The sequence below is a fragment of the Heteronotia binoei genome, chromosome 10 (assembly GCF_032191835.1).
Source record: "Heteronotia binoei isolate CCM8104 ecotype False Entrance Well chromosome 10, APGP_CSIRO_Hbin_v1, whole genome shotgun sequence".
Classification (NCBI taxonomy): domain Eukaryota; kingdom Metazoa; phylum Chordata; class Lepidosauria; order Squamata; family Gekkonidae; genus Heteronotia; species Heteronotia binoei.
In genome coordinates this window covers 10,234,208-10,256,860 of record NC_083232.1, presented here as the reverse complement: position 1 = coordinate 10,256,860, position 22,653 = coordinate 10,234,208, and the positions used below count along the sequence as shown (strand labels likewise).

Here is a 22,653-nt window from a genome sequence, read left to right as displayed (position 1 = left end):
AGCTAAGACAAAAATGTGTGAGCTGGAGGCTAAAAATCTGTGAGCTAGCTCACACTAACTCAGCTTCGAGGAAACACTGGTCCAGAGCACCTTAGAGACCAATAAAATTCTTTAGATGCCTGCTTTTCTATATGTAACCAGTTTGGGGAGGGATTTGGAAGGAGGGCTCTGAAAAAAACCCAGCAGCTAAGGGATAAACAGGAGGGCTAGAAGAGGGCCAGAAGAAAGAAGGGAAGTGGCAGGCGTTTCAGAGATGAGGAACATCACACTGATTGAAAACAACCAACCGAATCTTCTGCTTCAGAGGGCCTCTGAGTCACACTATATCTTCAAATTAATGTGAATGGGAAAACTACACTCAAGAGAATCGCTCTGTCCCGTACTCCGTGTGAGGCAAAATAATCCATAAAAGATATTTTTGTGGGACTGGGATGAATATTTATCCCGCTGGTGTGGAAATGAGCCAGCCGGAATCGAGCTGGCCACCTGTTCCGTGGATCGATTTCACCGTGTTTTGATCTTTATGGGTTTCATTTGCTTTTTTTTTTTTATTATTAAAGAGAGAACAAATCAGCGGGTTGTGTGACACCAGCCATGAATAGGGTGGAGAAAGCGGGAGCAGAGAGCAGAAGCTAAAGAAGGGTTGAAGAGCAGGAGTGGGAGACATGGCTGCTACTGAGATGCTATCCCACAATGCATTCTGGGAAATGTTGCCTTTAAAACCGAGTTGCCTTTTCTCTGTTCATAATTTAGAATGAGCTCTTGTGCAATCCACATCCGGTGTCTGCTTGAGCACCATGGAGGCACATCCTTCCTATACATATACTTGTTAGGAAGTGTCAAGAAGTGTTCCCTTTAAAATTAAAGCTGAGGATCAGTACCTGTTCTAGGTTCAGATCCAGTTGCCAGATCTAGATCCAAATCATAGAGACAAAAAAAAAAAAAAAGAGCTTCGAAGCATCAGCTTCTGAGAGTCGAAGAGTGGCGGACTCTAATCTGGGAGAACCGGGTTTGATTTCCCACTTCTCCACACTCAGCTGGGGCCAGTCACAGTTCTCTCAGAGCTGTTGTCTCAAGAGCTGTTTCTGTCGGAGCTCTCTCAGTCCCACCTGCCTCGCAAGAGGTCTGTTGTGGAGAGAGGAAGGGAAGGAGGTTGGGAGCGCTGAGATTCCTTCGGGTGGTGAAGGTTAGCGTATAAAACCAATTTCTCCGCCTCCTCCTTCCACAAGCAGGAAGGAAGATCTCTGAATCTTTATATCCTGGTCAGAAGGAAGGATGGTTGTTGTAAAGCGGGGGTCCCCAACTTCCCCAACTTGTAAAGCGGGGGTCCCCAATTTCCAGGCCATGGATTGGTACCAGTTCGTGGCCTGTTAGCACCTGGGCCACGAGGCAGAGGCACCGCGCCACCCCTTTCGTCCACCCAGGAAGCATCATGGTTAAGAGCGTCATATTCGTAACTGGAAGACTCAGGTTCAGTGGCACACTAGCCTATTTGAGAGAGAAAAGAAGAGATTGGATTTATACCCCACCCTTGAGGGCTTGGAGGTCAGAAGAGGGCTGTTTCACCACAGCCTTGAATGGGACTGAAGCTGCAGACATTCTCGAAGGGAGGAGGGAAAGTGAAGTTGTACTGTGCTTTGTATGAAACAAGTTGCACCTTTAAGACCAACTAAATGGAGAGCCAGTTTGGTGTAGTGGTTAAGTGTGCGGACTCTTATCTGGGAGAACCGGGTTTGATTCCCCACTCCTCCACTTGCAGCTGCTAGCATGACCTTGGGTCAGCCATAGCTCTGGCAGAGGTTGTCCTTGAAAGGGCAGCTGCTGTGAGAGCCCTCTCCAGCCCCACCCACCTCACAGGGTGTCTGTTGTGGGGGAGGAAGGTAAAGGAGATTGTGAGCCGCTCTGAGACTCTTCGGAGTGGAGGGCGGGATATAAATCCAATATCTTCTAAATTTTATTCCGAATGTAAGCTTTCATATGCTCTTCAGCAGACTTCGTCAGACAAAACGGGAATGGCAAGCAGCTGTTCTTAATGTGAGTGGGCAGTGAGTTGGTCTGTGGAATCATGGGAATGTTTTCAGCAGATTAAAAGAATCACAAATTGGGGTCTGTGTTTGTTCGTTAGTATTGTTAACTGAGCTGTAACAACAGTAGAGGGTGATAAAGAGCAGACATGTCATAGGCGCAAAGTGCCATAAATCTGGGTGTCACTCTGGCTTCCTTAGTTGTGGGTTTAACGAAGCCAGAATAACACCCAGATTTATGGCACTTCACACCTATGACAGGTCTTGCTTTTTATCACCCTCCACTGTTGTTACAATTTGGCCGACTGCACAAAAGAGTGTGGAGCAACAAGCATCTGAAAAAAGGCACAAAGATCAATGTTTACAAAGCAGTTGTGATGACAACCCTCATCTATGGCTCCGAATCGTGGGTTTTATACCGTCATCACCTGCGACTCCTTGAGCGCTTTCATCAGCGCTGCCTTCGCACCATCCTCAACATCCACTGGAGTGACTTTGTGACCAACACTGAAGTCCTCAAGCGGGCGGAGGTTACAAGCATCGAGGCACTGCTGTTGAAGACGCAGCTGCGCTGGGCAGGGCATATTTCTAGGATGGAAAACCACCGCCTTCCCAAGATTGCCCTGTATGGCGAACTCTCCACCAGCCATCGAAATAGAGGGGCACCAAAGAAGAGGTACAAGGACTCCTTGAAGAAATCCCTTGGCACCTGTCGCATCAACCATCACCAGTGGTCTGACCTAGCCTCAGATCGCAAAGCATGGAGGCACACCATCCACCAGGCTGTCTCTTCCTTTGAGAACGCACGCATAGCTGGTCTTGAGGACAAAAGGAGATTGAGGAAGAATCGCACTGCTACAGCACCAACCCCAAATCAGACTTTTCCCTGCAGCCGCTGTGGCCGGATCTGCCTGTCCCGCATTGGTCTTGTCAGCCACCAGCGAGCCTGCAGCAGACGTGGACTACTGCACCCTTTTTAAATCTTCGTTCGTGAAGCCAAGCCGAGAGAGAGAAACCAGCAAGTAAATAAAACTATTAAAATTCTAAAAACAATAAATTAGTGACAGTATGTTGATATGTTGGCACTATTCAGATGGTGAATTTACTTAGCAATTTACTCAGTGAAAGCCATTCGAAAGAGAACGGTCTTGCAGGCCCTGCGGAACTGTTCGAAGTCCCGCAGGGCCCGCATTTCTTCTGGGAGCTGATTCCACAGCTGTGGAGCCATAACAGAGAGTACGGGTACTCTGGAGCTTTGCATCTTTTGGCCCGGGAATAGTCAGCAGGATCTTCACAACAGTGGAGGGTGATAAAAAGCAGACATGGCATAGGCGCAAAGTGCCATAAATCTGGGTGTCATTCTGGCTTCCTTTGTTGCTGGTTTAAGGAAGCCAGAATAACACCCAGATTTATGGCACTTCACACCTATGACAGGTCTTGCTTTTTATCACCCTCCACTGTTGTTACAGCTCAGTTAACAATACTCCCAAACAAACACGGACAATACTAACAAACAAACAAACAATTTGTGATTCTTTTAAGGTGCTAAAAACATTCCCGTGATTCTACATACCAACTCACCACCCACATATTAAGAACTGCTGCTCGCCATTCCAGTTTTGTCTGATGAAATCTGCTTAGAGCCTACGAAAGCTGACATTCTGACTAAAACTTAGTTGGTCTTCAAGGTGCAGGTTGTCTGCCGCTTTGTTCTATTGCTTCAGACCAACACAGCTGCCCACTTGGATCTATGTACTTTGTATTGATTCAGGTGGGTAGCTGTTTTGGTCTGAAGCAACAGAACATTAGAGTCCAGCGTCACCTTGAAGACCAACCAAATTTAATTCTGGGTATAAGTTTTCTTGGGCATCCACACTTCAGTATCTGAAGAACTGCACATGCTTACACCCAGAATTAAACTTCGTTGGTCTTAAAGGTGCCCTTGGCCTCCAACTTTGTTGCATTAAGAGAGCCAGTTTGGTGTAGTGGTTAAGTGTGCGGGCTCTTATCTGGGAGAACCGGGTTTGATTCCCCCACTCCTCCACTTGCACCTGCTGGAATGGCCTTGGGTCAGCCATAGCTCTGGCAGAGGTTGTCCTTGAAAGGGCAGCTGCTGGGAGAGCCCTCTCAGCCCCACCCACCTCACAAGGTGTCTGTTGTGGGGGAGGAAGGGAAAGGAGATTGTGAGCCGCTCTGAGACTCTTCGAAGTGGAGGGCGGGATATAAATCCAATCTCTTCATCTACCTCACAGGGTGTCTGTTGTGGGGGAGGAAGGGAAAGGAGATTGTGAGCCGCTCTGAGACTCTTCGGAGTGGAGGGCGGGATATAAATCCAATATCTTCATCTACCTCACAGGGTGTCTGTTGTGGGGGAGGAAGGGAAAGGAGATTGTGAGCCGCTCTGAGACTCTTCGAAGTGGAGGGCGGGATATAAATCCAATCTCTTCATCTACCTCACAGGGTGTCTGTTGTGGGGGAGGAAGGGAAAGGAGATTGTGAGCCGCTCTGAGACTCTTCGGAGTGGAGGGCGGGATATAAATCCAATATCTTCTTAAGTATGTAAATTACATAATGATTCATTGCTAAAATAGAAAAAAAGGACAGTAAACTAACATGCAATGAGCAGGGGGGGGGAATATATTAGTTTAATGAAGATCAAACACGTTTCCTATATCATTATTTTTTTTTAGCTGGGTTAGGTTCTGGGATGTGAATGGCATGGGCTGTGGTTGCTACTTTAATTACGTCAAATCAAATGCGTAAAAATGTTGGGAGAAAGGAGTGAGATTACATGAATACAGCAAGCCACCGACTGAATTCCCCGCCCCCCCCCCCCCTTTCAGTGTTGGAAAATGCTGTCCAGTTGTAGCAACCCCACAGGTTTTCTCTTTTTTAAAGATATTTTATTGCATTTAAATCATCAGATACAAAAGTCATATATATTATATAGTATGATCGTGCACCGAATATAGAACATAATAAGCTATATAGCTTAGTCATTACAATTATTGATAAAGTTTTAACCTTCATAAGAAAAGTACATATATCATATATTGGAACATTAACTGTGAGCTAATGTAAGTCACGGGAGCCCCGTGGCGCAGAGTAGTGAAGCTGCAGTACTGCAGTCGGGGCCTTCTGCTCACGACCTGAGTTCGATCCCAATGGAAGCTGGGTTCAGATAGCCGGCTCCAGGTTGACTCAGCCTTCCATCCTTCTGAGGTCGGTCAAATGAGTCCCCAGCTTGCTGGGGGGGGAAGTGTAGATGACTGGGGAAGGCAATGGCAAACCACCCTGCAAAAAGTCTGCCGTGAAAACATTGTGAAAGCAACGTCACCCCAGAGTTGGAAATGATTGGTGCTTGCACAGGGGATTACCTTTACCTTTTTTTTTATGACCATAAGAACATAAGAGATCATGTTGGATCAGGCCAATGGCTCATCCAGTCCAACACTCTGTGTCACACAGTGGCCAATATATGTATGTGTATATATGTGTGCGTATGTATGTATATGTATGTGTGTGTATACACACACAAACATATACATACATACATATGCACACTTATATACAAACACACACACACACATATATACACTGTGGCTAATAGCCACTGATGGACCTCTGCTCCATATTTTTATCCAATCCCCTCTTAAAGCTGGCTATGCTTGTAGCCGCCACCACCTCCTGTGGCAGTGAATTCCACACGTTAATCACCCTTTGGGTGAAGAAGTACCTCCTTTTATCCGTTCTAACCCGACTGCTCAGCAATTTCATCGAATGCCCACGAGTTCTTGTATCGTGAGAAAGGGAGAAAAGGACTTCTTTCATGCACCAAATATAGAACATAATAAGCTATATAGTTTACTCATTATAATTACTGATAAAGTTTTAACCTTCATAAGAAAAGTACACATATCGTATATCAGAACATCAACTACGAGTTAATGTAAGTCACATTATAAGGGCTAAGAGCAGGTATGAGATAAAACTCTGCCATAAAGAAAGATCATTAATTACATGAGGGATAGATTCTTGTGAAGTGAGATATTCTAAAATGGGAAGCCAGGCAGCAGAGAAAGTAGAAGACAAGAGAGGATGCTCAAGTTGATGGATGTTATCAGAGATCTTTGCCAATAGGTAAGTACCCCGTGGGGTTTTCAAGGGAAGAGCCATTCAAAGGTGGTTCGCCTGCCTCTGCGTAATGACCCTGGACTTCCTCGGTGGTCTCCCATCCAAGTAGTAACCAAGGCCTCCTTCTTTTCAGGCGCTTGGGACCAGACACATCCAGCCAGAGTGTGACCCCATCACAGAGTGGAAGAGGAATGAAAGCGACTGCCTCAGAGAGATCCAGCAGCAAAGGAATGAAACAGCAGGTATTTGGGGTGGGGGTGGGGAGGAGGATCTGGGGAAAGGGAGGGCTTTCCTGCAATCTAGCTTTCCTCGCTTGCGTGGGCTTCAATCGGCAGAGAGGTACACCAGACATAAAGCAGCGTAATATAGAATCGGCCACTAGAGGGAGCAAAACACATGCAGAAACACCGCCCCCCCCCCCTTACAAGAACACACAAGAGAGGAAAATTAAAATGTCAGAGTCAGAAACGATTGGTGCTTGCACAGGGGACTACCTTTATCTTTTTTTATGACCATAAGAACATAAGAGAAGCCATGTTGGATCAGGCCAATGGCCCATCCAGTCCAACACTCTGTGTCACACAGTGGCCAATATATGTATGTGTATATATGTGTGCATATGTATGTATGTATATGTATGTGTGTGTGTATAGCAGGTCAGGATCTGGAATCAGGAAGGAGCATGGATGCAAGCCGGGGAGTCGACTTGTTGCTTTCATGAAGTTACCAGGTCCTGGGTGGCGGTTATATGGGAGCCTCAATCAGCCTGCTCCCTGGGTGGCAGCGACTCTGTTAGAACTCAGGACTGAGAGATCTGAAGCATCGGCGTGCCTCATGTCTTTGCTCTGAGAGTTCTTTCCGGAGCCTGCTTCGAACTCTTGAGATGGGAGGGGGAGAGCTTGGAGGCAATTGATTGTCAACAGCTGACACTGGTGCCTGGAATAACGGGAGAGTGATTGATGGGCCAGCTGTTGGTTGTTCAGCTGAGAAGCTGGTTGACAACTCTTCCAGGTCTGTTAACTCTTCCAGCTCCCCCTTGTCAGGGCTCATGAGAGTAGCATCCCCCTGAATTGGATGTAGGTTGCATAACCAGCTGCTGCCTGAATGCCCTGGGGTGACTCAGAAGTGGAAGAGCTGTGTGATCACATGGTTTTCAGCAAAGTCGGGGCGGGGGGAGTTTCCCCTCATCCCTCTCAGAAGTGAGCTTCTCTGCTTCTCCAATTGAGTGCATACACAGGGCCTTTTAAAAAGAGAGAAATCTTTCCTCAGCAGGTCTGTAGCTGAGCTGGGCTAGCAGTGCGAATGGGCAACCATTAACCGCTGCCGGGATTCTGCTGCTTCAGCAGCAGCTGTCCAATTGACCAGAAACGGTTCAAACTTTAGTGGATTTTTTCTGAATGGGATAAAATCGTGTCCATTTCACAGTGTGAAACCAGCCTCAGAGTGATCACAATCTCCTTTTACCTCCCCCCCCCCCACCAACAGACATCCTGTGAGGTAGGTTTGCCAATCCCCAGGTCCCAGTGGGGGTTCTCCCGCTTTCCCAGGCTCCTTCCCACCCCCAGTCAGCTGGCCGGCGGGGGGAAGCCCCGCCCCCAAAGCCACCATGTGACTTTCCCCCTCCGGAGGCTCCAGTCTCCGATTGAAAGGCTTCCTCTTGGGATGGGGTGTCTGTGTTACTTTGAAGAAGTTGGCAGCAACTCGTGAGTAGAGAGACCAATCCCTCGCTTCAGAGTCGCCAGAAACGGTGTGGGGGGGAGGGAAACGTCTTCTGAGCTCTTCATTATTCCCTATGTGGAGATCGATTCTCATAGGGTATAATGGGGAATTGATCTAGAGGTTTCAAGGGCTCTGGGGGAGCTGTTTTTTGAGGTAGAGGCACCAAATTTTCAGTATAGTATCTAGTGCCTCTCCCCAAAGTACCCCCCCAAGTTTCAAAACGATTGGACCAGGTGGTCCAATTCTATGAGCCCCAAAAGAAGGTGCCCCTATCCTTCATTATTTCCTATGTAAGGAAGACATTTAAAAAGGTGTGCTGTCCCTTTAAATGTGATGGCCAGAACTCCCTTGGAGTTCAATCATGCTTGTTACACCCTTGTTCCTGGCTCTGCCCCCCAAAGTCTCCTGGCTCCACCCCCAAAGTCTCCTGGCTCCACCCCCAAAGTCTCCTGGCTCCACCCTCAAAGTCCCCAGATATTTCTTGAATTGGACTTGGCAACCCTATTGTGAGGTAGATGGGGCTGAGAGAAGAAGAAGAAGATATTGGATTTATATCCCGCCCTCCACTCCGAAGAGTCTCAGAGCGGCTCACAATCTCCTTTCCCTTCCTCCCCCACAACAGACAGCAAATTTTTAGACAGCAGTGTTCTTTACTATGCTTATCGGCAGGGGATGCTAGCTCTGATTCCCTCAACTCTATGTTCGATATGCTGCCAATTTTTTTAGGTATTTTTTTAAACTCCCCACAGTGCTGCTTTTAAATGTACTTCATCTGCCCTAGACCTTCTTGCTGTGTTACAAGGCTTCATTTGCTTTTGACAGTAGATATGCCAATAAAGGGCTCTGAATTGAATTGAATAGGGATCTCAGAGAGTTCGATGCCATAGACTACAATCTCCAAAGCACCCATTTTTTTCCCCCTCCAAGACGCTGATCTCTGTAGTCTGGAGATGAGCTATAATTCAGGTGAATCCCTGGAGGTTGGCATCCCATTTCTAAGATTGGCTAAGGGGAAGCAACGTTTCAAAAAGTGTCCTTCTCTCCCCAAGGTTGCAAGAGAATATGGGACCAATTTCTTTGCTGGCCGGATGCAAACCCAGGACAGACCCTCACCTTTGACTGCCCAGGAGTCATTGTTCACTACACGAAGCAGAGAGGTGAGTGGCTGATGGATGGTTGTTGTCCGGGACCTAGAAGGTGGCATCTGCCCAATATATCTCTCTGAATAGGGGGTTATTACATCACCTGATGTTGAACAGTTATCACAGAGGAGGGGGGATGTTTTGGGGCTGGGCGGCTTCGAGCAGGGGTGGCCAACGGTAGGTCTCCAGATGTTTTTTGCCTACAACTCCAATCAGCCCCAGCCATTGGCCATGCTGGCTGGGGCTGATGGGAGTTGTAGGCAAAAAAAAATATCTGGAGAGCTACTGTTGGCCACCCCTGGCTTAGAGGAAGATGCTTGGATATTGGCACTAGAATTCTGTAGACTGGTGGGGTGAAGTCCACAGCCAACTCCCAACTTGAATACATAAGAGCAGCCCTGCTGGATCAGAGCAGTGGTCAATCTAGTCCAGCATCCTGTCTCACAAAGTGGCTGACCAGTTCTTCTGGGCGGCCAACAACAGAGCAGAGAGGTCGAGGCCTTCCCCTGAGAAGAGCATCAGAAGAGCCCTGCTGGATCAGACCAGTGGTCCATCTAGTCCAGCCTCCTGTCTCACACAGTGGCCAGCCAGTTCCTCCGGAGTACCAACAACAGGGCATAGAGGCTGAAGCCTTCCCCTTATGAGAACATCAGAAGAGCCCTGCTGGGTCAGACCAGTGAAGGTCCATCTATTCCAGCATCCTGTCTCACACAGTAGCCAACCAGTTCCTCTGGAGGGCCAACAATAAGGCAGAGAGGCTGAGGCCTTCCCCTGATAAGAACCTCAGAAGAGCCTTGCTGGGTCAGACCAGTGAGGGTCCGTCTAGTCCAGCCTCCTGTCTCACACAGTGGCTAACCACTTCCTCTGGAGGGCCAGCAAGCGGGCAGAGAGGCCGAGGCCTTCTCCTGATGTTGCCTCCTGGCTCTAGGATTCAGAGGATTGGTGCCTCTGTATTGTGGACGTTCCCCTCAGTCACCCTGGCAAGTGGTCATTGATAGATTTCTCCTCCATGAATTCATCCAATCCACTTCGAACGCTGTTTATTCCTGTGGCCATCACAACATCCTCTGGAGTGAATCCTACATTTTAATCACTCTCTGTGTACAGCTCTAGGTCTTTAACTCTATCCTGAACCTACCGCCCACCAGTTTCATTAGATGCCCTCAAGTTCTGTTTGCCAACTCTCCCCACCCCATGCATAATTATTAGGCTTCCCAATCCCCAGGTCCCAGCAGGGGATCCCCCGATTTTACAGGCTTCCCCCCTCCCCCAGCCAGCTGGCCAGCGGGGGAAGCCCCACCCCCACAGCCATTATGCACCTCCACAAAAGATTCCCATAGGGAATTATGGGGAATTGATCTGTGGATATAGGGGGCTCGGGGGGGGGCTGTTTTTTGAGGTAGAGGTGCCAAATTTTCAGTATAGCATCTAGTACCTCTCCCCAAAATACCTTCCAAGTCTCAAAAGGATTGGACCAGGGGGTCCAATTCTATGAGCCCCAAAAGAGGGTGCCCCTATCCTTCATTATTTTCTATGGAAGGAAGGCATTTTAAAAGGTGTGCTGTCCCTTTAAATGTGATGGCCAGAACTCCCTTGGAGTTCAATTATGCTTGTCACACCCTTGCTCCTGGCTCCGCCCCAATGTCTCCTGGCTCCACCCCCAAAGTCTCCTGGCTCCACCCCCAAAGTCCCCAGATATTTCTTGAATTGGACTTGGCAACCCTAATAATTATATAAACTTTTCTCATGCCCCCCCCCCTTAGTTGTCTCCAGGGGTGGAATTAGAGCAGGAGCTGCTTTGCATATTAGGCCACACACCCATGATGGAGCCAATCCTCCAAGAGCTTACAAAAAGAGCCTTGTAAGCTCCAGGAGGATTGGCTACATCAGGGGTGTGTGGCCTAATATGCAAAGGAGGTCCTGCTAGAATTCCTTACAGGGCTCTTCTGACAGGGCCTACTGTAAGCTCCAGGAGGATTGGCTACATCAGGGGACATGGCCTAATATGCAAAGGGACTCCTGTTAGAATTCCACCCCTGTTTGTCTCGTTTTTCACTTAAAAAGTCCGAGACTCTTCAGCCTTTCCTCATAGGGAAGGGGTTCTAACCCTTAATCGTAAAAATGTTTGTAATTATTATTGTAAACCACCCTGGATTATGGCGGATAAATGTGGGATATAAATAAATCAATAATAGAAATCAATGGGATAGAACTTTATAAATTATTAAGAAACACAACATGTCAGAAGATGTAGAAATTACATAATTGAGGCTTACTTACAGTAATAGACAGATCACAGTAGCATAGAGAGATGAGAGAAGAGATTGGATTTATACCCCACCTTTCACTACCCAAACCAGTCTCGGAACGGCTTACCATCTCCTTTCCCTTCCCTTCCCCTCAACAGACACCCTGTGAGGTAGGTGGACCTGAGAGAGCTCTGACAGAAACTGCTCTTGAGAGGAAGCGCTCTTTGAGAACTTGTGACTGACTCAAGGTCACATCAGCAGGTGCATAGGGAGGAGTGGGGAATCAAACCTGGTTTTCCCAGATAAGAGTCCACTCACTTAACCACTATGGCTGACCCAAGGCCATTCCAGCAGGTGCGAGTGGAGGAGTGGGGAATCAAACCCGGTTTTCCCAGATTAGAGTCCGTGCAGTTAACCACTGCCCTAAACTGTGGCCGTTTTCCCACTGACCTTACTCCGGAGCGACGTCCCTCTTCACTGCGCAGCGTCTGCGCGGATTTCCCACCAACTGCTGCGCACAACCAGGAAGTGCTGCGGCTTTTGCGTCGCAGATGTAAACCGTTAAAAACCAGTTTACATCTGCGATGCAAAAGCCGCGGCTCTTCCTGGTTGTGCGCAGCAGTTGGTGGGAAATCTGCGCAGACGCTGCGCGGTGAAGAGGGACGTCGCTCCGGAGTAAGGTCAGTGGGAAAACGGCCTGTCTCTCTGCTGTCCCAGTCCAGAATGACTGGAGACCACGACTATTGGAACAGAATTCAATCAGACAGAGACCTGAAACTGAAAGGAGCTATTAATTTTGTCTACTTACCCTCCCCCTCCCCCTTCCCACAACAGGCTGGGTGAAAAGAAGTTGCACAGAGCAAGGCTGGACCGACCCATTTCCGCCATATTCTGTCGCCTGCCCGATAGAAGAGGAGCTAATTCGTGACGGAGAGATTGACGTTGAGCAGGTAAAGGCCAACGAATATAACGTTCACTGAAGGTTCGGGAAGGAGGAAGGCGAGGGGGTCCCTGCCTGCAGAGCAGGGGTTCCCAACGTGGAGCCCACCAACACCCTTCCTGGGGCCCACCGAGAGTTTTTAAAAAGTGGGTGGGGCCAGGTGGGGCTTTTGCCAGGCAGGGCTTCTGATTGGCTATCGGCCGTTTGTGCAGATTTTTGAAAAACTGTGGCTTTGGCGTTAGCTGCCACCGCAGCACAAGGATCAGCAGATGGAGGGAAGGTATTTGTGAGTTCCTGCATTGTGCAGGAGGTTGGACGAGATGGCCCTGGAGGTCCCCTCCAACTCTATGATTCTATTATCTTTGTTGTGCATCTGGCTCTTCCAGCTGCAGGAGGCTTGAAAAAGTTTGCGTCCCCTGCTCTGGGGCGTCAAGTTTATACCAAATTTTACAAATCCGTCTTGGTTATAGACGGGGGTGGAAATCTAGCAGGAGCTCCTTTGCATATTAGGCTGCACCCCCTTGATGTAGCCAATCCTCCAAGAGCTTACAAGGCTCTTTTTTTGTAAGCTCTTGGAGGATTGGCTACATCAGGGGTGTGTGGCCTAATATGCCAAGGAGCTGCTGCTAGAATTCCACCGCTGGTTCTAGATAGCGGCAATGAGCAATCCCAGAGTACTGCGATCTCCTTTCATTGTATGCTTTCTCTAAGCTTAACACTCTAAACGGAAAAATCTCACCCCAAAGTCTTAGCTCTGTTCTCGTTCCAATGGTTATGCATTTCAGCACTGGATCAGAAGGTACCTTGTATATATAAATGTAAAAGTGATTGGTTCACATCTTGAAAGACTTACCTGTTGGGTGTTGCACCTTTGGTTTACCTGCTCCAAGCTGGACTTATTCCGTGTATTTCAGAAGGACGGTTGACTTTGATTTACTGTATAGTAACGATGAGACTTCCTTGCGACATTTTGATAAAAAGTTTTTTATTGTTAAGAACATAAGAGAAGCCATGTTGGATCAGGCCACTGGCTGATGGCTGGGGCTGATGGGAGTTGTAGGCAAAAAACATCTGGAGAGCTACCGTTGGCCACCCCTGATCTATATCTTGTGGCAACAGACACCCTGTGAGGTGCGTGGGGCTGAGAGGGCTCTCACAGCAGCTGCCCTTTCAAGGACAACCTCTGTCAGAGCTATGGCTGACCCAAGGCAATTCCAGCAGGTGCAAATGGAGGAGTGGGGAATCAAACCCGGTTCTCCCAGATAAGAGTCCGCACACTTAACCACTACACCAAACTGGCTCTCCAAACTGGTTAGGAGATCTCTAGCAATGGACACGGAGAGTGGAAATAATATATCAGGGCTTCCCCTTCCAAACAAAGGTCTCTCCGTTTTGATTGGCATCTGAATAAAGAAAGGGGAGGGGGGGAATAGAAGAAAGGTTGCCAATTTCCAGATGGGAAACCAAACAGGCACAAGCCTCCATATACACTAATGATAAACACAACTGGAGCTGGTATATTAGATACACAATATAAGGAAACCACCGGAAACAGTGTCGTCACCCCATAAGCCATGTGTAAATATATTTAGTGAAAAATTGAAAAGAACAAAAAAAAAAATACAGAACACTGATCATGCAATATGTGAACTGTCCCCACAAAGTCTTTCCACAGTCTGATGAATGGTGAGAGAGCCAGTTATTTTCAATTTTGTTCTTTTCAATTTTGCACTAAATATATTTACGCACGGCTTATGGGGTGATGACACTGTTTCCGGTGGTTTCCTTATATTGTGTATCAAAATGGAGAGACCTTTGTTTGGAAGGGGAAGCCATGATATATTATTTCCACTCTCCGTGTCCATTGCTAGAGATCTCCTAACCAGTTTGGAGAGCCAGTTTGGTGTAGTGGTTAAGTGTGCGGACTCTTATCTGGGAGAACTGGGTTTGATTCCCCACTCCTCCACTTGCACCTGCTGGCATGGCCTTGGGTCAGCCATAGCTCTGGCAGAGGTTGTCCTTGAAAGGACAGCTGCTGTGAGAGCCCTATCAGCCCCACCCACCTCACAGGGTGTCTGTTGTGGGGGAGGAAGGTAAAGGAGATTGTGAGCTGCTCTGAGACTCTTCGGAGTGGAGGGCGGGATATAAATCCAATATCTTCATCTACCTCACAGGGTGTCTGTTGTGTGTGTGGGGGGGAGGTAAAGGAGATTGTGAGCCCCTCTCAGACTCTTCAAAGTGGAGGGCAGGATATAAATCCAATATCTTCAATATCTTCTTCTAACAGTTAGTGGCAGGAGCGGATCTACGTATTTTGTGAGGGGGGACAAAATTAAAAAATGACGCCTCCCTTTTGGGCCATTCCATATTATGGTCCCATAGAATACAATCGACTCCATACCCAATATGGTGCCCCACCCCCTCCGTCGGCGGCCGGGGCAAGTAGCCCCCTCTGCCCCGCCCTAGATCCGGCCCTGGTTAGTGATGTCTCAGTTTTTAAAAGTTTTATTGGTTTCAAGAAGGGTTGCCAATCCCGAGGTGCGGGCAGGGGATCCCCCAGTTTGGAGGCCCTCCCCCCGCTTCAGGGCCGTCAGAAAGCGGGGGGAGGGGAGGGAAATGTCTGTTGGGAACTCTGTTATTCCCTATGGAGATTTATTACCATAGAAAATCGTGGAGAATTGATCCTTGGGTATCTGGGGCTCTGGGGGGGTGTTTTTTGGGGGTAGAGGCACCATATTTTCAGTATAGCATCTAGTGCCTCTCCCCAAAATACCCCCCGAGTTTCAAAAAGATTGGACCAGGGTGTCCAATTCTATGAGCCCCCCAAAAGGTGCCCCTATCCTTCATTATTTCCTATGGAAGGAAGGCATTGAAAAGGTGTGCGGTCCCTTTCAATGTGATGGCCAGAACTCCCTTTGGAGTTCAATGATGCTTGTCACAGCCTTGATCTTGGCTCCACCCCTAATGTCTCCTGGCTCCACCCCCAAAGTCTCCAGATATTTCTTAAATTGGACTTGGCAACCCTAGTTTCAAGAAATTAGGGGTAGGGATGTCTCAGTATGGCTTCAAGACCTCCATTCCCCTCCGGCTTAAATGGTGTCTCAGCAGTGAGGCCTCTCCTTCCTCCTATTTTTTTTCTTTTTTGGAAAGAGGAATCGTTATTTTCCCTAAAAACCCATTCACAGCGCTGCTCCTTTCTGCACAAACAGTTCTACATGGCAACGGTGAAAACCATCTACACCATCGGCTACAGCATCTCCACCGCCTCTCTCACCATCGCTGTCATGGTCCTCGTCGCGTTCAGGTATGTGCAGACCTCAGATTCAGCAGGGGCTCATGGGAACGCAGTTCCTGAACCTATCTGAGGGTCCCCCCTCTTCCTCCCCACCGCCCTTGTTCATTGAATAGGAGGTGCAGCTGCATAACAATCCCTGGATTAGGAGAGCAGGCGGGCAGCCAGCCACCAGGGGCTTTGCCACACCCCCAGCAGCCCTCATTAACCTATGGAGAAGCCCACGCCACCCTTTCTCCAGTTCTGATGTGATTTTTGGGCAGCGGGTGGCTTATAGGGTTGCCAAGTCCAATTCAAGAAATATCTGGGGACTTTGGGGGTGGAGCCAGGAGACTTTGGGGGTGGAGCCAAGATCAAGGCTGTGACAAGCATCATTGAACTCCAAAGGGAGTTTTGGCCATCACATTTAAAGGGACGGCACACCTTTTCAATGCCTTCCTTCCATAGGAAATAATGAAGGACTGGGGCACCTTCTTTTGAGGCTCATAGAATTGGACCCCCCGGTCCAATCTTTTTGAAACTTGGGAGGCATTTTGGGGAGAGGCACTAGATGCTATACTGAAAATTTGGTGCCTCTACCTCAAAAAACAGCCCCCCCCCCCAGAGCCCCAGATACCTGCAGATCAATTCTCCATGATTTTCTATGGGAATAAATCTCCACAGGGAATAATAAAGTTCCCAGCAGACATTTCCCTCCCCTCCCCCCGCTTTCTGACGACCCTGAAGCAGGGGGAGGGCCTCCAAACCGGGGGATCCCCTGCCCCCACCTGGGGATTGGCAACCCTAGTGGGGGGTGGCAGTCCAGGAGAGCGCCAGGTGAGCGAGGCCTGCTTGAGCTGGCTGGATTTCTAGCCAGCCCAATCAGGCCTCATTCGCCTGGGCTCTCCTTTCTCACATCAGGTTGCTTTTGGCTGGGGGTGGTGGCATATGCTAATGAGTTATGCTAATGAGCTCCACCACCTATTTTTCTACAAAATGACCCCTGGGTATGTCCATAGGCATTCTGGTCTAGGGCAGGTGGTTATAACTCGGACTGATCTGGTTTGGTTTTTTATTTGCAAGTCTCTTTGGGCTTTCCAAGCCAAGGGTCCTCAGTAACGGTGTGGCACTTTTGAGGCTGTTCTACGGTTGCCAATCCCCAGGTGGGGGCAGGGGATCCCCCGGTTTGGAGGCCCTCCCCCCGCTTCAGGGTCATCAGAAAGCAGGGGGGAGGGGAGGGAAATGTCTGCTGGGAACTCTAATATTCCCTATGGAGATTTATTCCCGTAGAAAATCATGGAGAATTGATCCACGGGTATCTGGGGCTCTGGGGTGGGGGGGTGCTTTTTGGGATAGAGGCACCAAATTTTCAGTATAGCATCTAGTGCCTTTCCCCAAAATACCCCCCAAGTTTCAAAAAAGATTGGACCAGGGGGTCCAATTCTATGAGCCCCAAAAGAAGGTGCCCCTATCCTTCGTTATTTCCTATGGAAGGAAGGCATTGAAAAGGTGTGCAGTCCCTTTCAATGTGATGGCCAGAACTCCCTTTGGAGTTCAATTATGCTTGTCACAGCCTTGATCTTGGCTCCACCCCTCATGTCTCCTGGCTCCACCCCCAAAGTCTCCAGATATTTCTTGAATTGGACTTGGCAACCCTAGGCTGTTCCTAAGTCGTTTTTGTTCTTGGCAGCTGTATAGTCACGTTCATAAAGCGGTTGGGATAAGTGGCGTAGAAAGGATTTGTAACAATTCCAAAAAAGCGGAGAGCGCGGCCACACTGCAGGAGAGCTTCGGGATCACCGGAGGTATAGTGTTGATCACAGACAGGTTAGAAGTCAGTGTGTAAAAAGTCCATTTTGTGGTCCAGATCCATTCTCCTCTAGTGGAAGGAACCAGGGGAGAATTTTCCTGTTGGAGAAAATACCTCTGCTAGAATAATGGAACCCCTCTCCCTCTTCTAACATGGCCTCCATGGGGGCCATGTTAGAATCATAGAACCATAGAGTTGGAAGGGACCAACCCCCTTCACGATGCAGGAAATACCTCCCCTTAAGTTCACAGGGGAACTTAGCAAGAGCCTCATGGCGCAGAGTGGTAAGCTGCAGTACTGCAGTCCAAGCTCATGACCTAAGTTCGATCCCGGCACAAGCTGGGTTCAGGTAGCTGGCTCCAGGTTGACTCAGCCTTCCATCCTTCTGAGGTTGGTAGAATGAGTACCCAGCTTGCTGGGGGGAGGGAAGTGTAGAGGACTGGGGAAGAAGAAGATATTGGATTTATATCCCGCCCTCCACTCCGAAGAGTCTCAGAGCGGCTCACAATCTCCTTTCCATTCCTCCCCCACAACAGACACTTTGTGAGGTGGGTGGGGCTGGAGAGGGCTCTCACAGCAGCTGCCCTTTCAAGGACAACCTCTGCCAGAGCTACGGCTGACCCAAGGCCATGCTAGCAGGTGCAAGTGGAGGAGTGGGGAATCAAACCTGCTTCTCCCAGATAAGAGTCCGCACACTTAACCACTACACCAAACTTGCTCTCCTACACCAAACTTGCTCTCCTATGGCAATGGCAAACCACCCCGTAAAAAGTCTGCCATGAAAATGTCATGATGCAACATCACCCCAGAGTCAGAGAAGACTGGTGCTTGCACAGGGGACTACCTTTCCCTTTAAGTTCACAGGATCCTCATTGCTGTCAGATGGCCATCTAGCCTCTGTTTAAAAACCTCCAAGGAAAGAGAGCCCACCATCTCGTGAGGAAGCCTGTTCCACTGAGGAACTGCTCTAACAGTCAGGAAGTTCTTCCAAATATTAAGAAGAGTGAGAGGGGTTCCATTCTTCTAGCGGAAGTATTGATCTCCAACAGAACGTGTTGGGGAGGGACGGTGGCTCAGTGGTAGAGCATCTGCTTGGTAAGCAGAAGGTCCCAGGTTCAGTCCCTGGCATCTCCATAAAAGGGCCCGGGCAAATAGGTGTGAAAAACCTCAGTTTGAGACCCTGGAGAGCCGCTGCCAGTCTGAGTAGACAATACTGACTTTGATGGACCGAGGGTCTGATTCAGTAGAAGGCAGCTTCATATGTCCATGTCCTATGGAGGGGAGTTCCACTAGAAGAACAGATCTGTGGTGGAGCAGATCTCTGTGATCTGACCCTTGCTACATTTCTGTCATCCAAAGTGGGATTGCCTCAGTTTTGGTTTTTCAAACAACTCTTAAAAATGCACAGCAGCCAAGAAGGTCTGAGCGCCTGCTCCGGCTGCAATGCCACTGAGGATGTTCTCCGCAGCTGAGAACGAAACGTCTGGAAGGAAAACTTTCTCCAGCAGAACACGGCACTTGAGCCCGAAAGACTCTACAAACCCTAATGATGTTACCAGCCGTGAAAACCTGAAATCTTTGATAACTCTTAAAAAGAAAATAAAAGACATCTTTTTAAAAATCTCTTTTAAATGTCAGTAGCCCTGTGGCGCAAGAGTGGTAAAGCTGCAGTATTGCAGTCCTAAGCTCTGCTCACGACCTGAGTTCGATCCCGGCGGAGGCTGGGTTCAGGTAGCCGGCTCGAGGTTGACTCAGCCTTCCATCCTTCCGAGGTCGGTCAAGTGAGTCCCCAGCTTGCTGGGGGGAAAGGGTAGAGGACTGGGGAAGCCAATGGCAAACCACCCCCTTAAGAAGTCTGCCGTGAAAACGTTGTGAAGCAACGTCACCCCAGCGTTGGAAATCACTGGTGCTTGCACAGGGGACTACCTTTACCATTAACCTGACTTGAATCCACAAATCCTAGCTAGACTTGAAGGGCTCAATGCCCTCTCCACCTCCAGTAGAGCCCTGCCCTGAATCGATGCTGTGGCTAGGCTCTGTTTTCCTTCTTGTGAAGTGAAAGCGATCCAAAATCTTCCTCCCAGCTGCTTCTGAGAAAGTAGCCCCTCTCTGAATTTGGGCGTCGGGCGACATTCCAACTGGATGCTTCCTAACTTAACTGCTGCTCTAACCACTATGCTGTGTGTTGCGCATGTGGACTCGAGTGGGGACTGAATTGGGTGCTTCTTCCTGGCTCATTGGAACCGTATGAATGGAGCTTGGGGACTTGGGAGCAATGGGCGGCAGGATCCAAATGCCTGCTGCCCTGCACCAATCGCGGGCTCCCTGCTGGTTTGAGTGATCCAATCACATGCTTGCACGGGAACCCTGAGTTGTATATAGTTGGCCCCATTCCTCAGTCTTGAAGTGCAGCCTTCCGAATGCTGTACCTAATAGAAGAAGATGAAGAAGATATTGGATTTATATCCCGCCCTCCACTCCGAAGAGTCTCAGAGCGGCTCACAATCTCCTTTACCTTCCTCCCCCACAACAGACACCCTGTGAGGTAGATGAAGATATTGGATTTATATCCCGCCCTCCACTCCGAAGAGTCTCAGAGCGGTCACAATCTCCTTTCCCTTCCTCCCCCACAACAGACACCCTGTGAGGTGGGTGGGGCTGGAGAGGGCTCTCCCAGCAGCTGCCCTTTCAAGGACAACTCCAGCCAGAGCTATGGCTGACCCAAGGCCATCCCAGCAGGTGCAAGTGGAGGAGTGGGGAATCAAACCCGGTTCTGCCAGATAAGAGTCCGCACACTAAACCACTACACCAAACTGGCTCTCCAGAGCCGATGTTTGACTACCACCTCACCTCTTCTCTGTGTGGAACCCACTACATCAGGGGTGGCCAACGGTAGCTCTCCAGATGTTCCCCCCTACAACGCCCATCAGCCCCGGCCATTGGCCATGCTGGCTGGGGCTGATGGGAGTTGTAGGCAAAAACATCTGGAGTGCTACCGTTGGCCACCCCTGGTTTATGTTATTGTGAATTGTATTTATTTATGTGGGGGGAGAAGATATAGGACAGGGGTGGCCAAGGGTAGCTCTCGAGATGTTTTTTGCCTACAACTCCCATCAGCCCCAGCCATTGGGCATGCTGGCTGGGGCTGATGGGAGTTGTAGGCAAAAAAAAACCTCTGGAAAACTACCGATGGCCACCCCTGGTTTATGTTATTCTGAACTGTATTTATTTATGTGGGGGGAGAAGATATAAGACAGGGGTGGCCAGTGGTAGATCTCCAGATGTTCCCCCCTACAACTCCCATCAGCCCCGGCTATTGGCCATGCTGGCTGGGGCTGATGGGAGTCGTAGGCAAAAAAACATCGGGAGAGCTACCGTTGGCCACCCCTGGTTTATGTTATTCTGAATTGTATTTATTTATGTGGGAGGAGAAGATATAGGACAGGGGTGGCCAACGGTAGCTCTCCAGATGTGTTCCCCTACCACTCCCATCAGCCCCGGCCATTGGGCATGCTGGCTGGGGCTGATGGGAGTTGTAGGCAAAAAAACATCTGGAGAGCTCCCGTTGGCCACCCCTGCACTATATTACACTGTGCCTCACCGGATCACTTTCCTTTCTGTCCCTGCAGGAGGCTCCGCTGCCCCAGGAATTATATCCACATCCATCTGTTCCTCACCTTCATCCTGAAAGCCATGGCGATTTTCGTCAAAGACTTGGTGGTTTTCCAGACGGAAGGCACAGACTACTGCAGCTTCTCCACGGTAGGCTGTTTACCCACCCAGAGCCGATCTAATCACACGACAGGGAGGGGAGACCGAGGGCTTCTGGGAACGGCAGCAGGTGGCCGTTCTAGACCTCCCCTATGAAGACGAGGGATGGCTGCGTGGGAAGCTGCTAAGCAAAAAGCTGATTGCGTGTCAAGAAGTTTTGTGTTGCGCAGGGGCTCAAAAACCACCCCAGATGAGAATCTGTCGTTCCGTAACAACTGCTGGAGTCCATGCCTACCACCAGGCCTCGGATTCAGCGGGAGCTCAAAGGAGCGCAGCTCCCGAACCTTTCTGAATGTTCCTCCTCCCCACCTCGCCCATTGACGAGTAGATGTAGCTGCATAACAAGCCCCGGATGAGCTCCACCACCTCTTTCTCTCCAAAGGGGAGGGACGGTGGCTCAGTGGTAGAGCATCTGCTTGGGAAGCAGAAGGGCCCAGGTTCAATCCCTGGCATCTCCAAAAAAGGGTCCAGGCAAATAGGTGTGAAAAACCTCAGCTTGAGACCCTGGAGAGCCATGAATGGGACTATGGCTCAGTGGTAGAGCATCTGCTTGGGAAGCAGAAGGTCCCAGGTTCAATCCACGGGATCTCCAAAAAAGGGTCCAGGCAAATAGGTGTGAAAAACCTCAGCTTGAGACCCTGGAGAGCCGTTGCCAGAATGAGAAGACAATACTGACTTTGATGGACCGAGGGTCTGATTCAGTATAAGGCAGCTTCTTATGTTCATATGTTCCTAGGGCCCCCTGCCTACCATGAATGGGAGGTTTGAGGTTCGGGGCCACGGCTCAGCTGCTGAGTGTAGAAACGAATGAGCATTGAGACCGTAACGTTAGAGTGACACAGTCCAGTTTAACTTAGGGACTCCAACAAACCCTACTTGATCTGCCTGCTGGATGGGGTTGGTCCTGCTTCCAGCAGCGGAGAGCCAGTTTGAGGTCATTGTTAAGACCAGCCGAATCTGATCTGGGGAACCAGCTTTGATTCCTCACTCCTCCTCCACAGGGGTGATCTCAGATCGGTTAGAGTTCTTGCAGTGGTCTCTCAGCCCCAACTACCTCACAAGGTGTCTGTTGCGGGGAGAGGAAGGGAAAGGAGATTGTCAGCTGCTCTGAGACTCCAAGTGAAGGAGTCAATCTTCTTCTTCTTCTCCTCCTCCTCCAGTTTGGTGTAGTGGTTAAGTGCGTTATCTGGGAGAACCTGGTTTGATTCCCCAATCCTCCACTTGCAGCTGCTGGAATGACCTTGGATCAGTCATAACTCTGTCAGAAGCTGTTCTGCTCAAGAGCAGTGTCTGTCAAAACTCTCTCAGCCCCACCTACCTCTAGGCTTGCCAAGTCCAATTCAAGAAATATCTGGGGACTTTGGGGGTGGAGCCAGGAGACATTGGGGGTGGAGCCAGGAGCAAGGGAGTGACAAACACAATTGAACTCCAAAGGGTGTTCCGGCCATCACATTTAAAGGGACTGCACACCTTTTAAACGCCTTCCTTCCATAGGAAATAATGAAGGATAGGGGCACCTTCTTTTGGGGCTCATAGAATTGGACCCCCTGGTCCAATCCTTTTGAAACTTGGGGGGCATTTTGGGGGGAGGCA

At 49.3% G+C, this 22,653-nt stretch overlaps 1 protein-coding gene across 1 annotated transcript in view; it reads left to right on the top strand.

The window, feature by feature from the left end:
- Nucleotides 1-22,653, top strand: part of LOC132578339 (growth hormone-releasing hormone receptor-like) — a 51,680-nt gene that overhangs the window by 10,372 nt on the left and 18,655 nt on the right. Inside the window, exons 2-6 of the mRNA XM_060248283.1 lie at nucleotides 6,292-6,400; nucleotides 8,927-9,034; nucleotides 12,103-12,218; nucleotides 15,418-15,512; nucleotides 20,919-21,051. Coding sequence (XP_060104266.1) covers nucleotides 6,292-6,400; nucleotides 8,927-9,034; nucleotides 12,103-12,218; nucleotides 15,418-15,512; nucleotides 20,919-21,051 — 561 coding nt within the window. The remainder of the gene's footprint in view (nucleotides 1-6,291; nucleotides 6,401-8,926; nucleotides 9,035-12,102; nucleotides 12,219-15,417; nucleotides 15,513-20,918; nucleotides 21,052-22,653) is intronic.